This window comes from Ursus arctos, unplaced genomic scaffold (genome assembly GCF_023065955.2).
Source record: "Ursus arctos isolate Adak ecotype North America unplaced genomic scaffold, UrsArc2.0 scaffold_29, whole genome shotgun sequence".
Lineage (NCBI taxonomy): Eukaryota > Metazoa > Chordata > Mammalia > Carnivora > Ursidae > Ursus > Ursus arctos.
Genome location: NW_026622974.1, coordinates 12150688 through 12169163, shown reverse-complemented (window position 1 = coordinate 12169163; position 18476 = coordinate 12150688). Strand labels below are relative to the sequence as shown.

The following is an 18476-nucleotide window of genomic DNA, read 5'->3' as shown; positions in this document are numbered from 1 at the left end:
AATTCTGTGTTTAAAGGCCAATTTCAGTTCTCTAGCTCTCCCCACTCAATAGCTAATGTATATTTAAGAGCTGCCTGAAGGGTTAACTCACTTTTTTTCTAGTGATTATAGATGCACACCTCAAGGAGCTGGCTTACTTGGGCAGTTAATTTCTCTCTGGAATTTCTCTTGCTTGAATGTCCATAATACATTGACTTCCGCAAAGAATTGATTTCCACACAAAATTCCTTGCTTGCCTTAAACCCTTCCCCACAAGCCGCCGGCTGCCTGCATAAATATGTGGTTTTTCCTCATGAATCATTTGTAGCATACCCAATTGGAATGGAGAGTAAAAAGGGCTGGGAAGTAATGTGATCCGACTGTTCAAGTGCTGCTTTTATAAGAAAAGTGAGCCTTACCAGCTAACAAAAGACCAAAGTTACAATATCCTGCCCAACTATAAGTGCACTTGGAAAGCATTTATATTTATATATGTTCACCCAGATGTTCCATAAATGCTAATGACACTAGGGCAGGTGATTCCACAAATCTATTCATTTGCTCAAAATGTATACTCTCTGAGCACCTGCTTGGCAAAGGTGATGAATACGGATGTAGTCCGTGGAATATCTTCTTGAAATATTTGAATCTTTTCCCCCCTGGTAGAGTCTTGGTAATGAATGAGCATTTCATCGGTAATGATATAGAGGTTACGTCCCAGTGAGATGTACCTTTCTCATTGTTTATATACTTGCAGAAAAGGTGGGTGTAAAGAAACCGCCATTCCCTGTCTCTCAGTGCTTATATACTCCTGGCTTTTCCCGCGGCTCAAACGTGTGCTAGAGACACAGCTATTCCACGCAGGCTATGTGGAAGGTGGAGCTTCACGTGGACTTCCCTGAGGAAGGTTCCAGCTGTGCAATCATAACAAAATCAATAGCCATGTTACTTCCTTGTGTTTCTACGAGGGCTGAAGAGATATACTAGGCACTTGTGTTTGCCAACCCAGTGACAGTAATTCCTCCTAAAGCTGAAAATCATGAGCGCATTTCCTGTTTTCTGGTATGAGGGAAAAAAATGAGATAACTGATTTGATGCTAGTAAGTGTTCTTTTGGGGGAATGCCTGATGTCAGTTCTAAATGTTTTAAAAGATATAAATACCCTCCTAGTAAAGACTGTCAAAGTATTCGTACTGGAATTAACCATGTTTTTATATTTAGGTGGTCTTTCTGTCCAAATTTGGAGACAGGCTACTGGAAAGCGGGTATGGGTTGTTTCAATAACGCATGGTGCCTGTCTAGATCCGGGGTTCTCAATCATGGTAGTATTAGTATTTTAGGTGCTAATTCTTTGCTGTGAGAAGCTATCCTGTGTACAGAAGCATTCCTGATCTCTACCCACTTAAGGTCACTAGCGTCCCTCCCCCTCAGTTATGACAACCGGGAATGTCTTCCAGAGCTTTCCAAATGCTCCCCGGGAAACAAAATCATCTCTGATTGACAGCTTCAGCTCTAGACTGTGCCAACTCAAGATGATTGGAGTCTTAGAGATGGCCCAGGTTTCCTGAAGTCACGTTACGTCTTGAATAGTAATTCAGCTTCATATTACATGATATCCAAAAGTCACTTGTGCCAAGTTCCGTGTGGTCAGTGAGACATGTGATTAGAATTTTAAATGGCTTCAGGAAATTGGAGAAATGCTTGGAATCCAGAATAATGAAGTACAGGAGTAAAAGAGCCGCTAGTCCACAAAGAAAGAAAACGTTCTGGAACGGAGTAAAAAATGAGGAATGGCAGGCTAATTACAAATACCCAGGATGAAAGAGCCTTCCGGAAGACAGCGAACAATAAACTAAAAGTTATGGAAACAGCACCTTGATTGTGTCAGCTTGTGCTGGCTCCCCGATCAGGTGCTTGCTGCTGCCTGCTGGCCAGGCTTCAGTCTCCGTGAGCTTTGGTCCTCACTGACGCTTCCCCAGAGGCTGGAGACCTCCAGGGACTAGGGCACAGGGGCATTGATTTCTCTTCTCACATGAGGCAGAAGTTGCATATTTCTGGTTTTAAAACAACCTGTTTCAGTTTTTCCTCCATGTTGACTTTGCTTGGTTCTGTGCCTGGGTGCGTGTGTGGGTGCGTGTGTGTGTGTGTGTATAAGTTCCTAGTGGAGCAGGTGGCAGAGAGGGCAAGTCTCTCTCTCTTTTCATTTTAAGATTTTATTTATTTATATGACAGAGAAAGAGAGGGAGAGAGCACAAGCAGGGGGAGCAGCAGGCAGAGGGAGAGGGAGAAGCAGACTGCCTGCTGAGCAGGGAGCTGATGTGGGATTCCATCCCAGAACCCTGGGATCACGACCTGAGCCAAAGGCAGACACATAACCAACTGAGCCACCCAGGTGTCCCTCTTTTTTTTTTTTTTTCTTAGGTTTTATTTATTTATTTGAGAGAGAGAGAGAGCACAAGCAGGGGGAGAGGCAGGCAGAGGGAGAGGGAGAAGCAGACTCCCTTCTGAGCAGAAAGCCAATGTGGGACTCCATCCCAGGACCCTGGGATCATGACCTGAGCTGAAGGTAGACGCTTAACTGACTGAGCCACCGAGGTGCCCCAGGACAAGTCTCTTTAAAGTTCCCTTCTGTGGGGAGCAGTGCTGTCCAATGACAGCCAGTGGTCTACTCAGGTTCAGAGAGCTACCTTTGATAGTACCTAAAATCCCTTCACTGAGTAATTCAAGTCAAGAAAGTATTAGTCTAGAATGACTGAAGCTATGGGCTGAAATGCTTTTACTCAACCTAAGGACAGAGAATAGCTACAAGCAAAAAAGTGTGCTCAATGACCGGACAGTACAGTGTTAGCATCTCAGTCACCTCCGGAGCAGTAGTTCTCAAAATGGGGTCAAAGATCACCCATATTGGAGCCACTGGTGGTGCTCAAGAGTGCCGAATACTGTCCTCCAACCCTTCACCGTCACCTTCAGCACCTGCTAAGTCAGAATATCTAGTGGCGGGGGCCTCGAAATCTGTACTTTATAGACCCCAGGTTGGGGTTTCCAGACAAAATACAGCATATGTGGCTAAATTTAGATTTCTGAAATGTAACTAATAAATTTTTAGTATAAATCTATCCTATATAATATTTCAGATATACTGAAAAAAATAGCTGTTTCTTTCAAATCTGAAATTCAAATCTGACTTGCCTTCTGTGTTTTGGTTTGCTAAATCTTACAGCACTGTCCTGCATGCACACTGAAGTTTAAGAAACTGTTGTAGCAAGACACTCACAGCACAGTCCCACCAAGCCCTGTATAGAGGCAGCTGTGGCACTGAAATATTGTTTTATGGAAAGACATTTAATTAATGCCCTGTTGGGTTGCATAGCATCACAGTCCCTTCTGCTTTCAATTCTCTCTTCTGTGACTTGCTGCTAATGTTTGGGATGAATTGTCCTAGTCCCATAGCATGTGCTCCCATGAGATGAGTTTCTCACAGAGGGGACATTGCAGTTTTCTTACGGACACACCAGCCAGGCCATGTCAACCCCCCAAATGATCAGGGATGAACAATGTGGAAGCCTCTGGAGCTCCCTTTGTCCCTGGTGCACAAAAGCTTAGGCTTGAGGCTGGCAGAGCAGCCTGTTTTTTGACTTCTACTCTCTAGGTAGACATGGGCATCTTGGCCTCAGACCAGCCTCTGAGGCTGAGAGAGAAAAGATGCACATAATTGCCCAGGAAGTAGTCCAGCAGCTTGGTCTCTTGGCCCTTCCTTCTTCCTCCTGGAACACAAAACAGTCAACATACCATTTACCTTACTGCCTGGAGTTAGAGGTTGCAAATTCAAATACCCATGGGCACTAGGCTGGTATCATAAATAAGTGAAACAGGAAGGGTGGGGACTATGCCAGAATAACCGTAATCCAAGAAGGCACTTCTTAGCTCCAGATGGTCCATGGCTACCCCATAGGAATTTGGGCTTAGTATTGTTAAAAAACTGAGAGTCTAAATTTTTATATCAAGTGTCCTAATTTTAAAAAGAAACAAAGTAACAATTTTTGTGAACATTGGGTAGGCCAAGCAAAGTACCTCTGTATACAATAATAGACTCTTTAGGGAATTATTTTCTACTCTGTCTTAGAGTATATTACACAGTGATGATTCTATTGTAGATATTTTTTTGAGTTTATAAAGCTAATCCATTGTGTTCAGTTTGATCAGAATTATACTCATGTGGTCCAGTGGAGAATTTAGATTTTATATCAGCATATAAAAGACATCAAATTATTTAGATAGGAAATCCTATAAAGAAATCTTAAGGTGATTAGAATGATCTAATCAGGATAAGAGTACATTGAGGAGATTCAAATTGTATTTGAGCTCAGGCACCGTGGCTCAGAACCATGCTATAGCTCGTGCAATCATTGGTCTTCAGCCCATAGGCAAATCATTGATTCGTTTGAAGGATTGGAGAGGACACTTTGTGTAGAGTTGGGGGCCTTTGCCCCCAATGCTGTTGCATACACCAAGGAGGAAGGCTCAGACTGATAATGAAGGAAGCTTCTCACTATGGAAGCTTACGAGAATTGCTCTAACATGAGAAGCTTCTCACTATGGAAGCTTACAAGAATGCTCTAACATGAGATATTACACATTAAAATGGACAAATTACAGCCTAGCTGAGCTGCACTGAGGAAGAAATATGGGAGTATATCTGATTCCTGGGGTGTGGGGGGAAGGATTAGGGTGTGTGAAGAGTAAATGAGTCCATGAAAGTATCAATATACTTTGACAGGAATTAAATAAAAAGAGCAGAATGAGCACAATAGAAGAGTCTTTCTTTCCGGCAACCTTCTTGAATTTCGAATAACTGTTATTTAACTATCCTTAATTTCTGTAGGGAAACAGGGTGTATGTTGCTGGTTTGGGCTACTTTTTTCATCTTGTGACCAGCCAAACATCACAAGCTCCACTTCTTTCCTTCACCAAGAATATTGCTCATTCTTGTACAAGGTAACCTTGGGGAAATTCATCTACATTTTGGGTGTAAAGCTTATGATTGAACTTTTTTTTTTTTTTTTTTTTTTTTGTACAACACTCTCAGAGAGGATGTAATCCGGGAATCCATGTAAGATTTGATGATTCACCTGTGTAAGCATTTTGAATCATAAAAGTTTGGTGTTGAAGGGAAGGAAAGGGACAGAGAAATCACTTGAGAGGGTAGCAGGACAGAGTGCATCTTTTACGTCCAGAGGAGAATTCAATAGAGAGAGTAATTGAAGTTCCAAGGGGTTGGGAGCTACCAGGAGGCAAGGGTGCCTGGGCTCAGGAGCTGAGTGGGGTGAGGAGCCTTTGGGGAGAAGCTCTTTGCCGGGGACAGGTACTATGGTAAGAGGGGAGGGGACTTGTTCAAAGTCTTTTGTTCATGGAGGTAAGGTCATCTGCTAAGAGCAAGAGCTGAGAAACATGGTGGGAATATGGGGAAAATGTGGACTTCAGGGTCAGTCAGGCCCTGATTCAAATCTTGACTCTGCTAGGAAATTGGCTTTTTTTTTTTTTAAGAGCCAGATCCCTCATTTGTAAAATTTCAGTCATACACTGAAAGTTTGATGTGATGATTAGAGATGACTCATATAATGCACCCAAGAGAACACCTGGAATATGTGGGAACTCACTAATTGATAGCTATAAGTAATTACGATAGTAATAGTATAGCAATACTCCCCTGATGGACAGTGAGAGAAGAGTGGAATAAGGATGAAGAATGATTGCTATGCCGTATTGAGGCGCCAGCTGAGGCTAGGATTAGCCCGTGTGCCATGAATTAAGAGTATGAAGTTTTACCAGGATGCTCTCGGCAGCTCCGTAGTGTGAGCAAAGAAGACATCCAGAATCCTGTGAAGGTAGTGCATTTCAAGGAGGAGAACAAAAGTTAGAGGGAATAAAGGTGCTCGTGTTCACTTTCCTAGCACGTTCTAATGGGCTAGGCACAGGTGTCCAAACTCCTAGGAAGGGGTGAACCTAGAGAGAGGCTGGGAGAAGAGACTGGGATCATGGCAATCTGCATCTGGCAGATTCAGATTCAAGAGCAGGTCGTGCAGGGCAACAGAGAGGGAAGGCTGAGGGATGGGCAATACTGGGTAGGGAGAAGGCTCACAGGCCTCATCCCTGCTCTCCTTATTCATTACCTTCATTTTATTTTTCCCAGGGAGAAAAAGTGGGACATTTGAAACACAAACACAGAAAGTGGCTGATTTTCACTCTTTGTTTTGCATTCAAGGTCTGGTCTCTTTATATACCCTCAGTTTCGGCCACCTTGGGGTAATGGCAGGGGCCCCACCCTGTTACAAAACTTCACAGTTTGGGGAAGTGCAGGTGGTGCCCAGGTAAGCTGTGTTAGTTTTTCATTAAATTGTCATTTGTTTTCTCATGGGAATTTATTATGTGTCTCTATTTAAAGGGAGCTGGTTTGGGAGCCATTGCAATATTATCACAGTGTGAAGGAGCAAACAAGCATCATAGGTGTGTGGAAGAGTTGTGGAATGAACAAATTCCTGCTCAGGAAGCCAGGGTCAGTTCATTTCCTCTATGGTGACTTTTCAGCCAGCTCTAATGGAAACAACAGAATCATAGAGATTTGCAAGCAGGAGGGATCATAGAGGTCATCCGTTCCTTACCTCCCATGTCTATTTAGAGATAAGAAATGAAGGCTCAGAAAGTAAAAGGATTTGTCAAAGGTCATGCAGTTAGTTAGTAACACAGCCTGGTGCAGAATTCAGTCTCCAAATGTTGTGCGTTTGATATCTTAATATCCTGAATAATGCATGCTTCAATCTTAAGAAAAAAATGCTGTTCATCATTGGAACGCAAAAATTCCAGCTCAAGTAGCATTCTTACCTTTATTGATGAGCCACATTTTCTTCAAAAGGGAAAAAGTTCATGTTCAATCATTCACTTTTTATTACCGCAGTGATTTCTTATAAGGAAGCTTTGGATGCTCACTGTTAACAGCAAAATACAAAATTATCCAGGGTCACTATTTGGTGCAACACAGAGAAAATTACATACATTTGGTCTCTGCCACTTAGCAATCTGGAGCCTAAGATATGTAGATGAAAAAATATGTTTACAGGGCATTCAGGAAGTAGAATAAAAACATATAATTAAGTTACATTAAGAACGTTAGACATTTATCTCGCATATCGAACAAGAGGAAGAAAATTGTGGTTGGGGAAAGCCCAAAAATATATAATTAGGGTAACTAACAAGAAGAATCCCAATTATATTTAGTGTTTTGTTTTTATTTAACTTTATAAAGTACTTTGTTGCCTATGAACATTATGAATATAAGGGTGACAAATCCAGTGGAAACATTGGTTGAGTGCCGTCTTATGCAGAGAAGCAATTCATGCCTTACAGAGACTTACTCTGTCTCCATGCTGTTGAATAGCCTTCTTCTAAAGGATATAACCTAGTAACATGAACATATTAAAAGATGATCATTAAGGTCAGTTTTCTCAAATTCTACAGTCATAAGTGCTACACCCATGAAAGAAAACACAGATCCTTAAAGATGAAACTCTTTATACTCAAATTTAATTAATCAGAAAGTTCAAATAATGAAAATGCTTTTGGAAGCTTATTTTGATGAAGAGAGTGAAGGAGAGTAATTAACATGATAGCAGGGATTTAAAAAGTAACTCCTACCAAAACAATCCTGAAAAAGAACGAGAGAGATTTACACTTCCTTATTTCAAAAATTACTATAAGGCAATAGCAATCAAGACAGTGTGGTATGGGCACAAGGATGGAAGTACAGATCAATGGGATAGAATTGAGAGTCCAGAAATAAACCCACACAACTGATGTCCGAAAAGGGTGCAAATACCATTCAGTGGGGGAAATAATAGCCTTCTCAACAAATGGTGCTGGAACAACTGGATAGTCACAAACAAAGGAATGAAGTTGGATCCTTACCTCACACTATTTATAAAAATTGACTCAATAATGGATCAAAAACCTAAACATTAGAACAAAAACTATAAAACTCCTAGAAGAAAACAAAGGGGTAAATCTTCGTGACCTTGGATTTAGCTAAAGATTCTTAGCTATGACACCAAAAGAACAAGCAACAGAAGAAAAATGGATAAGTTGGATTTTATCAAAATTAAAAATTCTAATGTTTCAAAGGACCTCATCAGGAAAGTGAAAACGCCGTCTATCCAATGGGACACAATATTTGCAAATGATATATCTGATACGGGATTTGTATCTAGAATATAGAAAGAACTCCTTACAACTCAACGGTAAAAAGACAACCCAATTTAAAAAAATGAGCAAAGGATCTGAATAGACACTTTTCCAAAGAAGATACACAAATGGCCAAAAGCATATAAAAAGATGTTCAACATAATTAGCTATTAGAGAAATACAAATCAAAACCACAGTGAGCTGCCACTTCACACTTTACTAGGACGACTAGAATCAAAATGGTAATAAGTGTTGATGAAGATGTGGAGAAATTAGAACCCTCACACACTGTTGGTGGGAATTTAAAATGGTCTAGACGGGGTGCCTGGGTGGCGCAGTCGTTAAGCGTCTGCCTTCGGCTCAGGGCGTGATCCCGGCGTTCTGGGATCGAGCCCCACATCAGGCTCCTATGCTGAGAGCCTGCTTCTCCCTCTCCCACTCCCCTGCTTGTGTTCCCTCTCTTGCTGGCTGTCTCTGTCAAATAAATAAATAAAATCTTAAAAAAATAAAATGGTCTAGATGTCTGGCAGTTCCTCACATGGTTGCACATAAAGATACTATATGATCTACCAACTCTACTCCTAGGTATGTATCCAAGAGAAATAAAACATAGATCCACAGAGAAACTTCTACTCAAATGTCTATAGCAGCGTTATTCATAATAACCAAAAGGTGGAAACAACCCAGATATTCACCATTGGATTAATGGATAAGTATAGTGTGGTCTATCAATCCAATGGACTATTACTTAGCCAGAAAAAGAAATGAAGTGCTGATACAGGCTACGCCATGGATGAACCCTGGAAACTTTATGTTCAGTGAAAGGAGCCAAATCCTATCTGTGTGATGTTGGGCAAATCCCATGATTTTTCTTCCTTCATGTGTAAAACGGAAAGAGTAATAGTGCCTAAAGGATAAGTTTGTTTTGAGAGTTAAGTAAGTGCCTGCATGTAACGTGCCCAGGAGAGTGCCTGGATGTTCGTGGGTACACAGTAACAGCTCTTATTCGTATCATTGTTAGTGAACAGGAGTAGGTGGTGATAGATCAGTGTTGGCAATAATGTCTCTGAAAATTTTAACGTTGAGAAATGTTTTCAGTATCCATCAAAAATGCATTGTGTTTAAATTTCATAAACTTTCATTATTAGATATATCTGTATTCTTGTCATTAGACATAAGCATCGTGTATATGGATGCTTGATTAGAAGATTCCATTGGGTAAAATTCCTATTGTGTGTAAATATAAATTTATATTTATTTGATGATATTGATAGCTTGATAGCTAACATTTGGGATATTTTCTCATTTAATCATCTTAATAAACTTGAGGGAGCTGCACCATTATTACACTGTTTTTTGAGGGTAAGAAAACTTTCTGGGTAGGAGTTAAAATACTTGTTAAAGTCATACAGCTAAGAATTGCTAGATTCCAACTCAGATAATCTGGCCTTTGTGCGTGCATGTTAATAAGAGTTGAGAAGAATACCCGCTCCTCACCATGTTTCATAAATACAAAGCGATTCTTTTAGGAGAGAGAGAGAGGGAGAGAGAGAGAGGGAGAGAGAGAGAGAGATGAGAGCACATTATGAAAGTATTCATACCACAAATAGGTGATTTTTGCTGGTATGTGTTGGTTTTCTTTTAAAGTCACCAGCTTTTCTAGCTAATGCTGGGTGTTCGTTGTTTTTAATTATGAGTATATTTGCCAGTACTTGGGCTGATGCCTGTAATTAGGTCACAACTGTTGTCAGGTTAACAGTTCAGATCATACCTATTTTGTTTAAATAAATCTTCGTGTCTTCAAAGATCTATCATTTTATAAAAGCTGTTGGTGCATACATAGTGGGATATGCAAGCTGTTTGATTCTTGAAAATTCGAACACGAAGACTGATTGACAGGTAGAAGCATGATACTGTGATAAATCAAGGCTACCAAAAATCAATCAATCAATCAATCAATCAAGACCATCTTGGCCTTAATAGGAAACTTCTACTTCAAGATACAAATGTAAATATGACCCTATTTAATAAATAGAGGAATGACTGTGTGAGGTTAATTGCTAGTCCAGACCTGCACCCTGATTTTAAAGATGGTTGAACTGAAGTCTAGGAAAAGATAAATGTCTTGCCCAGGATCATGTAGTTAGCTCCTATCAGTGCTAGTTCAAAACCAAGGGCTCTGTCCCCCAAACTAGAGGGATTCTTTCAACTCTAACAAACTAATTTTGCTAATACTCGATCCCTGTTTGGGCCCATTAACCCAAGTTGTCGTGACTATATAGGCACATAACATATTTTGAGTCTGTAGTCATTCTGAATTACTTATTTCATATTTATAATTTTCTGATAATGTTAGTTAAGATATACTATACTGAGGAAAATGGTAAGTACTAGAATTCCTGGATGCTCTGTTTTTCTGTATTAATTTTGTGTGATTTGACAACTGCAAGTTTATTTTAGATATGTGAAGAATTCACACTGACATTTTTAATGTAACAGTTATTATGAGGAGAAATGAAAAGGACAGAGGGGATGTTACCGAAGGAGACTAGTTAGTGCTGACCTCACGGCAACTTTGGGATGTCTGTACAGATATTGATGGACAAAAGCTGCTTAAATATGGTATAGCATGCTTATTTATACTTAATCAATAATTAAAGAAGCTATAGGAAGTCTGCAAGAAAAAAAAAAAAACAAGCCTCAGACCTTTGCCATATCATATGCTGTTGTTTTATAGATTTTTAGAAGTAGCAATCTTCACCTGAAAAACTTCCAGGTTTATTCATGCAGAGATTTTGGAATTGACATCTTGGAAAGTGATGCAAATACTTCAGTTACTGACAGCTTATTACTTGGCCATTTTGCCCACAAGGTAAGTGCCTTAGTGTAGTTGTTTAAGGCTGTCCATCAAACAGAATCATATGTGCTAGGTTCCCTGGTGATCCAGAATATGTGATTTTAATAGCAGTCTTCAGTGAATCTTGTGTTTAATTGGTAAAAGTTGGAAGAGCTTTTTATTTGCAACCGTGGTGATATTTATGATGAAATTCAAATATACACAAGGTTTCAATGTTATGAGTCCATATAAATCATAAAAGTCATGAGTAGCTTGCAGAATTCTTACTTGGTTGCTATTTAGCATTATTTTCATACCAATTCAATAATAAACCTAATGATTTTGGGTTAATTTATTCTAACCTCACAAGGATTATGGACTAGCATAACTCCACATTTTCTCTCTGTGTTATGGTTTGCCAAGTTTCAGCATCAACATTTTGTCTATAGGGTCCTTATTCTACTTAGAGTACCTCCCCACAAAGGAGGTAACATAAATTTACATTGTATTGTATACTAGGGTTTCTTAGATGATTCCATAATACTTACCTAAGTGTGGGTTTCTACATGATAAACATCAGACTATAGATGACCTTTCTGCCACCACTGCATGGACAGGGTACCAGAATGTAGATGAGGCAAAAAAATTTCCCAGGTGTGAAACTAGAACTACTGGCTTCCCTTAAGGGAAGTCCATGATTGCCATTGGTCTTAGTGGGCTTCAGACCTGTAATGGGTCCCCTAAGTTCTTGTTTTTGAAGGAGTTACATGTATATTCATATCACATTGTCATAACAGAGATGGAAGAGATCTATGGTACTTCTAGAAACCAAGGAAAGAGCATTATCTTTAGTTTGTTCCTCAGTGCTTTGACCAATTGAAATTTAAATAATCATTGCCCTTTGTACTTCCCTTAGAGGTTACTTTCTATGTATAGATATAAATATTAAGGTTAAAAAATAATTTTCTTACCAAGCTTTATTTTCCTACGTTTAATTCTCAAACTTAGTTAAATCTTTTTTGAACCATCCTTTTCAGGAGGGAAATACCTGTCTGTTTTTCCTTTTCTCTGAAAGGATTACCACCTTGAGAGATGAATCTTCTTTTCAGATTGCAGAATTTTCAAGAAAGGATGGAACCCAGAAATAGATTCTATGATACTGGTAGATCAAAGGCCCTTAAATTCTTCAGAAATAACCTTAGAGAAGATGTTGAAAACAAAATGTCCATCAAGCTGAGTCACTAACTGTCCTGGTAAATTAATGTCACAACATCTTAATTGATATGATAGACACCATAATTAACAGGAGAGTGACATAAATTAAGATATAAATTATGACAAAAGGGTGCTTATCATAAGGTAATAAAAAATATTCCCGCCCCTGAGGTGTGATTCACCACGAAGCCAATTCAGCCAAGCAAGGATCGCTCAGTCTCTAAGAAAGTGCAGGACAAAAGTCCCTGGATAGATATTAAATGGTTAGTTCTAGGAGAGATCTAGATGCTGGTTGGGCATTCAAATCATAAAACCATGGAGCTGTAGAGCTAACTATGACTGAAGAGCTGATTTCGTTAGAACGCCTACATTTATAGGTAGAGTGATGGAAGATTTGGGAAGCCAAGCGATAGCCCAAGATCTACACCTAATACTGTGGAGCTGGGACCACCAGCATGTCCTCCCACTCCTGGCCGAACACTCTTCCAAACGCACATGGAAAATAGCTTTGGCAAGGAGCATTGCCTAGTCCAGTATTTTCTAAAGTGTTTTTCATGGAAGGCTAGTCCCAAAAGGGGATCTGAGAAAAACAAAATTCTTAGGTTAATTACATTTAAGATATGCTGTTTACAATACCTCCATTCCCAGACATTCACATTGCATATTCACACTTTCAAGGCGCTGTGAAGTTCTGAGGTTAAGAACAAAAGAGAAAAACATTTATGAATCTTTATTTCATGCAAGATTGCTCAGATTTGTTTGGGAACCACTTTATTGTCAGGTGAAACTGTCAGTTTTTTTTTTTTTTTAAAAAAAAAAGGATGCCCGACCTCCTGTGGTTGTGGAACTCTGATTTTAGCTTCTATCTTTCGTGCCTGCCATTCCTTTAGGAATTAAGATTTTCAGAGAATGTGGCCTATCCATTCTTCGACCTTCCACCCACGCATACGTGGTAGTGCTCAATTACCAGTGAGTCCTATCCTAAAACAAACACTTGTTTCCGGGAGAACTTTTTATTAAATGGAATTTTTCTCTTCTAAGCATAGCTGTGTGTATGTTGGGACCCTCACACTCAACATTACCTTTCTATTGAGGTGGGTGGACTAACGTTCAGGGAGGATGGCTTTAAAACACAAGGAAAGGAGATGCCTTCTCCTATCTCTATGCCCCCCCAGTCTGGCTGTGTAGTTTGCTTATGCCTGTTGTCCTGACATCCTATTTCGTTAGCATCCGCTTTCACTCTCAGAAGTGTTCTGATTTGGATGTAAATCATGGTCACCCTACTTTGGGAAGTCTCTGTGGGATGGTCGCCTTCTATTGTTATTGAAATTAATTTGAGCAGATGACAAGACTTTAACATACATCTTACTCAGACAGATGCTGATGGATGGCTTCATTCTTCCTACTATTTCTTGGAGGGGGAGGTTAGGTCCTATTTTTTGTGAATTTGTCTTCCTTAATTTAGACCTTTCATCCTTTTGTTTCTCTAAGTTCTGTTGTAGGGCCCTTTCTCTTCTCAATGTACTTGCTCTCCCTGGGCGAAATCTCATTTTCTCTAGTGGTTTCAATTATCCACATGCTGATGTCTTCCATATATTTGCATTTATTTCTACCATCTTACTTTGTGCTCCCAGTTGGCAATCAGTTTTCTTTCTTTCTTTCTTTTCTACTTTTCAAACTTGATTTGTCTTGCATTGAGGAGTATCTTTTTTTATATTTACTTATTTGAAAGTTACTCATTTTGTTATGATTATTTTAGTTATTGGACTTAAAGTTTCAACATGCCCTATCATCTGAATGAAGTCTAAATTACAACAGCACTGTTAAACTTTACCTGAGTAATGCAAGGACCTTAAACTCCTTTAACGTCTTTCTTCCCTCCCATCTTATATGTTACTTTTCTCTCATATCCGTTCCACTTCTTAAAATAAATGTTTTATGGAAATATAACATTTATAGAGGAAAGTGCACCGATCACAAGTGAAGAACTCAATAGATTTTTATAAAGCAAAAACCACGTACATACTACCCAGATCAAGACATAGAATATATTACCTGTTCCTTTGAAATCCCTTCATTCCTCCTGCCACCCAACGCCCCACCCTAGCCCCCCAGCCAAAGGGGAAACCATTACTCAGACTTCTATAGACATAGATTAATTTGAATTCCATTTTTGGACTTTATATAAATGGAATCATAGAGTAATAATTCTTTTGTGCCTGGCTTCTTTGGCACAACATTATGTCTGTGAGATTTATACATGGTTTTATATTTTTTATATGTTACAATAATTTGTTCTTCCAATCACTATCACTATGTAGTATTTCACTTCATGACTATACCACAGTTTTTTAAAGGCATGTTGCTATTGATGGGCATGTGATTATTTTTAGTTTTGGGCTACTATCAATAATGATGTCATGAGCATTCTTCTGTATGTCTCTTGGTGTTCATGTGCATGCACTTCTGTCGAATATAGACCAAATTATAAAATTGCTGGCTCAGAGGTATCCCTGCAGCTTTAGTGAATCATGCTAGACAACAATTCCAAGTGTTTACACTTGCACGAGCAATTTTGGAGAAGGGTTTCACAGCTGCACCTCGAAATGGTTCTTGACCAACATGCTAGTTTTCCTGTGTGCCTCCCTAGTATTGGAGCTCTTGTTCCTCATTCCCACATTTTCCTCCTTTCTGTTTTAGTTCCTCATTTTATTAGAAGATAGCCTATAGGAAACTTCTTAACAAAGTCGGGGTCTATGAAAGGTAAGTATTTTGAGCTACTGACAGAGACCCCATTATTCATAGGTTGTTAGTCATGGAATAGCAGGTTGGCGTTCATTTTGACTTGACACTGGAAGGCTATGCTCCATTGTCTTCTAGCTTCTAGCATTGGGGTTGAATAGTTTAAGACACTCTGATTCTCGGTCTGTTATGTAACCTTTTAAGTTTTCTTCTTTGGAAGTTTTTAAAATCTTGTCCCTGGTATTTTGCAGTTTCAGGATGATGTCTCTTGTGAAACTTTTTGTTCTAACAACTGTGTTAGGCACTGAATGGGATGTTGCAATTTAGAAAATCTATCTTTCCCTTCTGAGACATTTTCTTCAGTCATTTTTTTGATAATTCTCTCCTCATGTTTATCTTTCTTCTTTTCTCTTTTCTTTTCTTTTCTTTTCTTTTCTTTCTCTCTCTTTCTCTCTCTTTCTTGAAAGTATTATTATTTGGGTATTGGGTCTCCTCTATTGCTTTTCTACTTAGTGTTCTGATTAGTCAACTGTCTTTTTATTCTATTTTCAGGGCTATTTCCTCAATTTTTTTTTTTTATTGAATTGATTATTTCTGCTCTCTCATTTTTGTTCTTTTTTCTTTTCTGAAAAATCCTTTCGGGGGGGGGGTTCTTCTTGTTCTGTGGACATAATATACTTATTTCCCTGAGGTTTTTAATGTTAGTGTTTAAGTGTCCTTCTGATTTCTGTACTGGCTTTGTCTCCACTGGTTTGCTTTTCTTCTTTCTTTTCAGCACTGTCTTTCATGGTGGAGGCCCCTGACAGATTTCTGGTGATTCTCAGGTATACAATTATTTTTAAGAGTAGAAGAGTAAAATACTAACAACTCGATTGGCCAGAGTTTTTTGAAGAGATTTTGTGGAAAATACGAGAAGCAGTTTTCGTTTCTTTTTAGATTTTTCTTATTTTTATTTTTTATATTAACATACAGTAAAACTAATTTTTTTGATGTAGCATTCTATGATTTTAAGCATATATAAAGATTAGTGTAACCACCACCACCATCATGACCACAATGAAGATCCAAAACAGTTGTTTCAACCCCAAAAAACTGCCTCAGGCTCCATCTTTGTAGCCAAATCCTCCTCTCAGGTCTAGCCCCAGGGCAAGGGGGGGGGAAATCTCTAATCTATTGTCTGTCACTATAGTTTTGTCTTTTGAATAATCATCTAAATGGAATCAGATAGCAGGCAACCTTTTGAAACTGGCTTCTTTCACTCTCAAATGCCTTTGGGATTTACCTAACTTGTTGAAAGAAGCAGGAGTTTTTCCTTATTATTGCTGGGTAGTACTCCACTCTATGGATGTGGCACAGTGTTTAATCCATTCATTTGTTTAAAGACATTTGAGTTGTTTCCAGATTTGGTGATTACAAATGGAACTGTTACCATCATTTGTGTAAGGTCTTTGTATGAACATAAATTTTCATTTACCTAGGAGTTGAATTGCTAAGTCATATGATAAGAGTTTGTTTACCCTGATAAGAAACTGCCAACCTATATTCCATAGTGGCTGTGGAAACTGACAGCACTTGCTCTCATCACTCTTTTTTATTTAATCATTCTAATGTGTGTGTAGTGCATCCTATCTTGATCCTTTGTCATATTTGTGATTTGTAAATATTTTTTCCCACTCTATAGTTTGTCTTTTTATTCTCTTGTTTTTATTTGTGCATTACAAATTGTATTTCATGTGGCCAGTTCTTTTCTTTTTTTTTCTTTCCAAATCATAGGGAAGCCTGTGTATGTCAGCTGGGATCAAAACTCCCAAAAGATGGGAACTGATAATATCTAACACAACCTTTGTTAATTTTGATCTCACTGACTGCGTGTCCATCAGGACCTGTGCCGGCTGTTCCCGGGGACAGGGTAAGTTTTTTGAAGAGATAAGACAGACACTAAAGAAGGCCCACATTCAAGAAAATGTGATAAATAGTGATAAAACTTTTGTGAGTCATCATTTCTTTCGGTTATAAGATTGCGTCAGTAGAAACTGCTGCTCTGATCGCCTGAAAGAAATCCTATAGGAGGCCAGGTACTCCCAGTGTGACTCTTGTAGCCCTCCATTCTTTCCCTATGATGGCATCTGTCTTACTCCATCTTTATGGTGCCCCATCTCTGTTGGACTCTGAGCTTCACAAAGGCAGGGACCCTGTCTCCCCTGCTCAGAGGTTTATCATTAGTCCCAGCAGCTTGGTGCCCATTAGGCCGTTCATTGATTGAATAAATGAAGTTGAGTGGATAGACATATGGGTATAAACTAACACACACGCAATCTTTCTTAAAAGAGCCAGAATTCGGTACTTTATGTTTTCAACAGCCCAAGGCTTGTTGTATACACAAAGAGAACCATAGGAATTCTCGTTCACTTGTTAACCACATCTCTGAGGTGGTGAGAAATACCTTGAAGGACTCATGGGCCAAGGTGAAAAGAAGTAGAGAGCAATCTAGTTGATTTGATCATTGTAAACAGCCAAACCAAGTAATTCAAGTAAATATGCTCTTGTGGTTTGATTCACCAATTTAGATAATTGTTTGTTTTTTTAATTAAATGAATAATCAGTAAGTCTCCACTTTACTTTTTTTTTTTCTGTATAGGCAGAGTCAGAGACTGTTTTTTTTTTTTTTTTTTTTGGGTGGCATCTGAGTTTAAGATTGTAGAAATAATAATAGGAATAAAAAATGCCTTATGGCATTCCCTTCAAATTACAATCCCTCAGTTCTTTAATAGCTTCACTGTTTCATATCATTCATGAGACCCTGAAGAAAAGCATACTACTCTTCATGACCTCTAATCTCTTCTCACTGGATGACCTGGGCTAAGCTGTCTCTTTCATTTACTTAAAAACTGTCCATTCCAGGTTCTGTCTGAGGAACTGGGGTGTACAAAGATGAAAAAACACATAATTCTTCTCTTCCAGGATCTCTTGACCTAGACACAAAAATAAATTTAAGCCAGTCACTGTAGTAAGTGTGATGAGTCCAGTCCTAGAGAACTGAACAAGGTCAGTGAAGGAGCAAGAAAGGGGTCAGGCAAGGTTTTATAGAGGTGGCTCTTGAGCAGGGTTTTGAAAGACAAATAGAAATTTGCAAGGGGACACAGGCAGAGAAAATTTTCTAGGAATTAGGAACAGCATATGCAAACATTCCAACAGGACCTAGTGGTAGAGGGGTGGGTGGTTGTGGTATTAGATGAACTATATAAGTTGCAAGAGGTGGAATCCTGGAGTCTCGAATGCATGACAATTCACTGCATGGACTCTGCTGGGATGCGGAATGAAAACATCGGGGCCACTAATTATTTGTATCTTACTCTTTTTATTTTCCTTTTATATTTTATAATGTATATTTTATAATGTACATAACACAGAAATATAGTAGCATATGTACTGAGGTCCTATATGTACTCAGTTTTTACATTTTAATAATGGG

The 18476-nt window shown here is 38.9% G+C and overlaps 1 protein-coding gene across 8 annotated transcripts in view; it reads left to right on the top strand.

Annotated features, from left to right (window-relative positions):
- The window catches only part of PKHD1 (PKHD1 ciliary IPT domain containing fibrocystin/polyductin), a 445064-nt gene that overhangs the window by 191364 nt on the left and 235224 nt on the right, over window positions 1-18476 (top strand). For all 8 annotated transcript variants that reach the window (XR_008956175.1, XM_048219586.2, XM_048219585.2 and 5 more), the window contains 4 exons: window positions 4862-4974; window positions 6242-6347; window positions 10949-11083; window positions 16778-16913. Coding sequence is in view for 7 of the 8 variants with exons in the window: in XM_048219586.2 (XP_048075543.1) it covers window positions 4862-4974; window positions 6242-6347; window positions 10949-11083; window positions 16778-16913 (490 nt within the window). In the remaining variant the exon portion in view is untranslated. The remainder of the gene's footprint in view (window positions 1-4861; window positions 4975-6241; window positions 6348-10948; window positions 11084-16777; window positions 16914-18476) is intronic.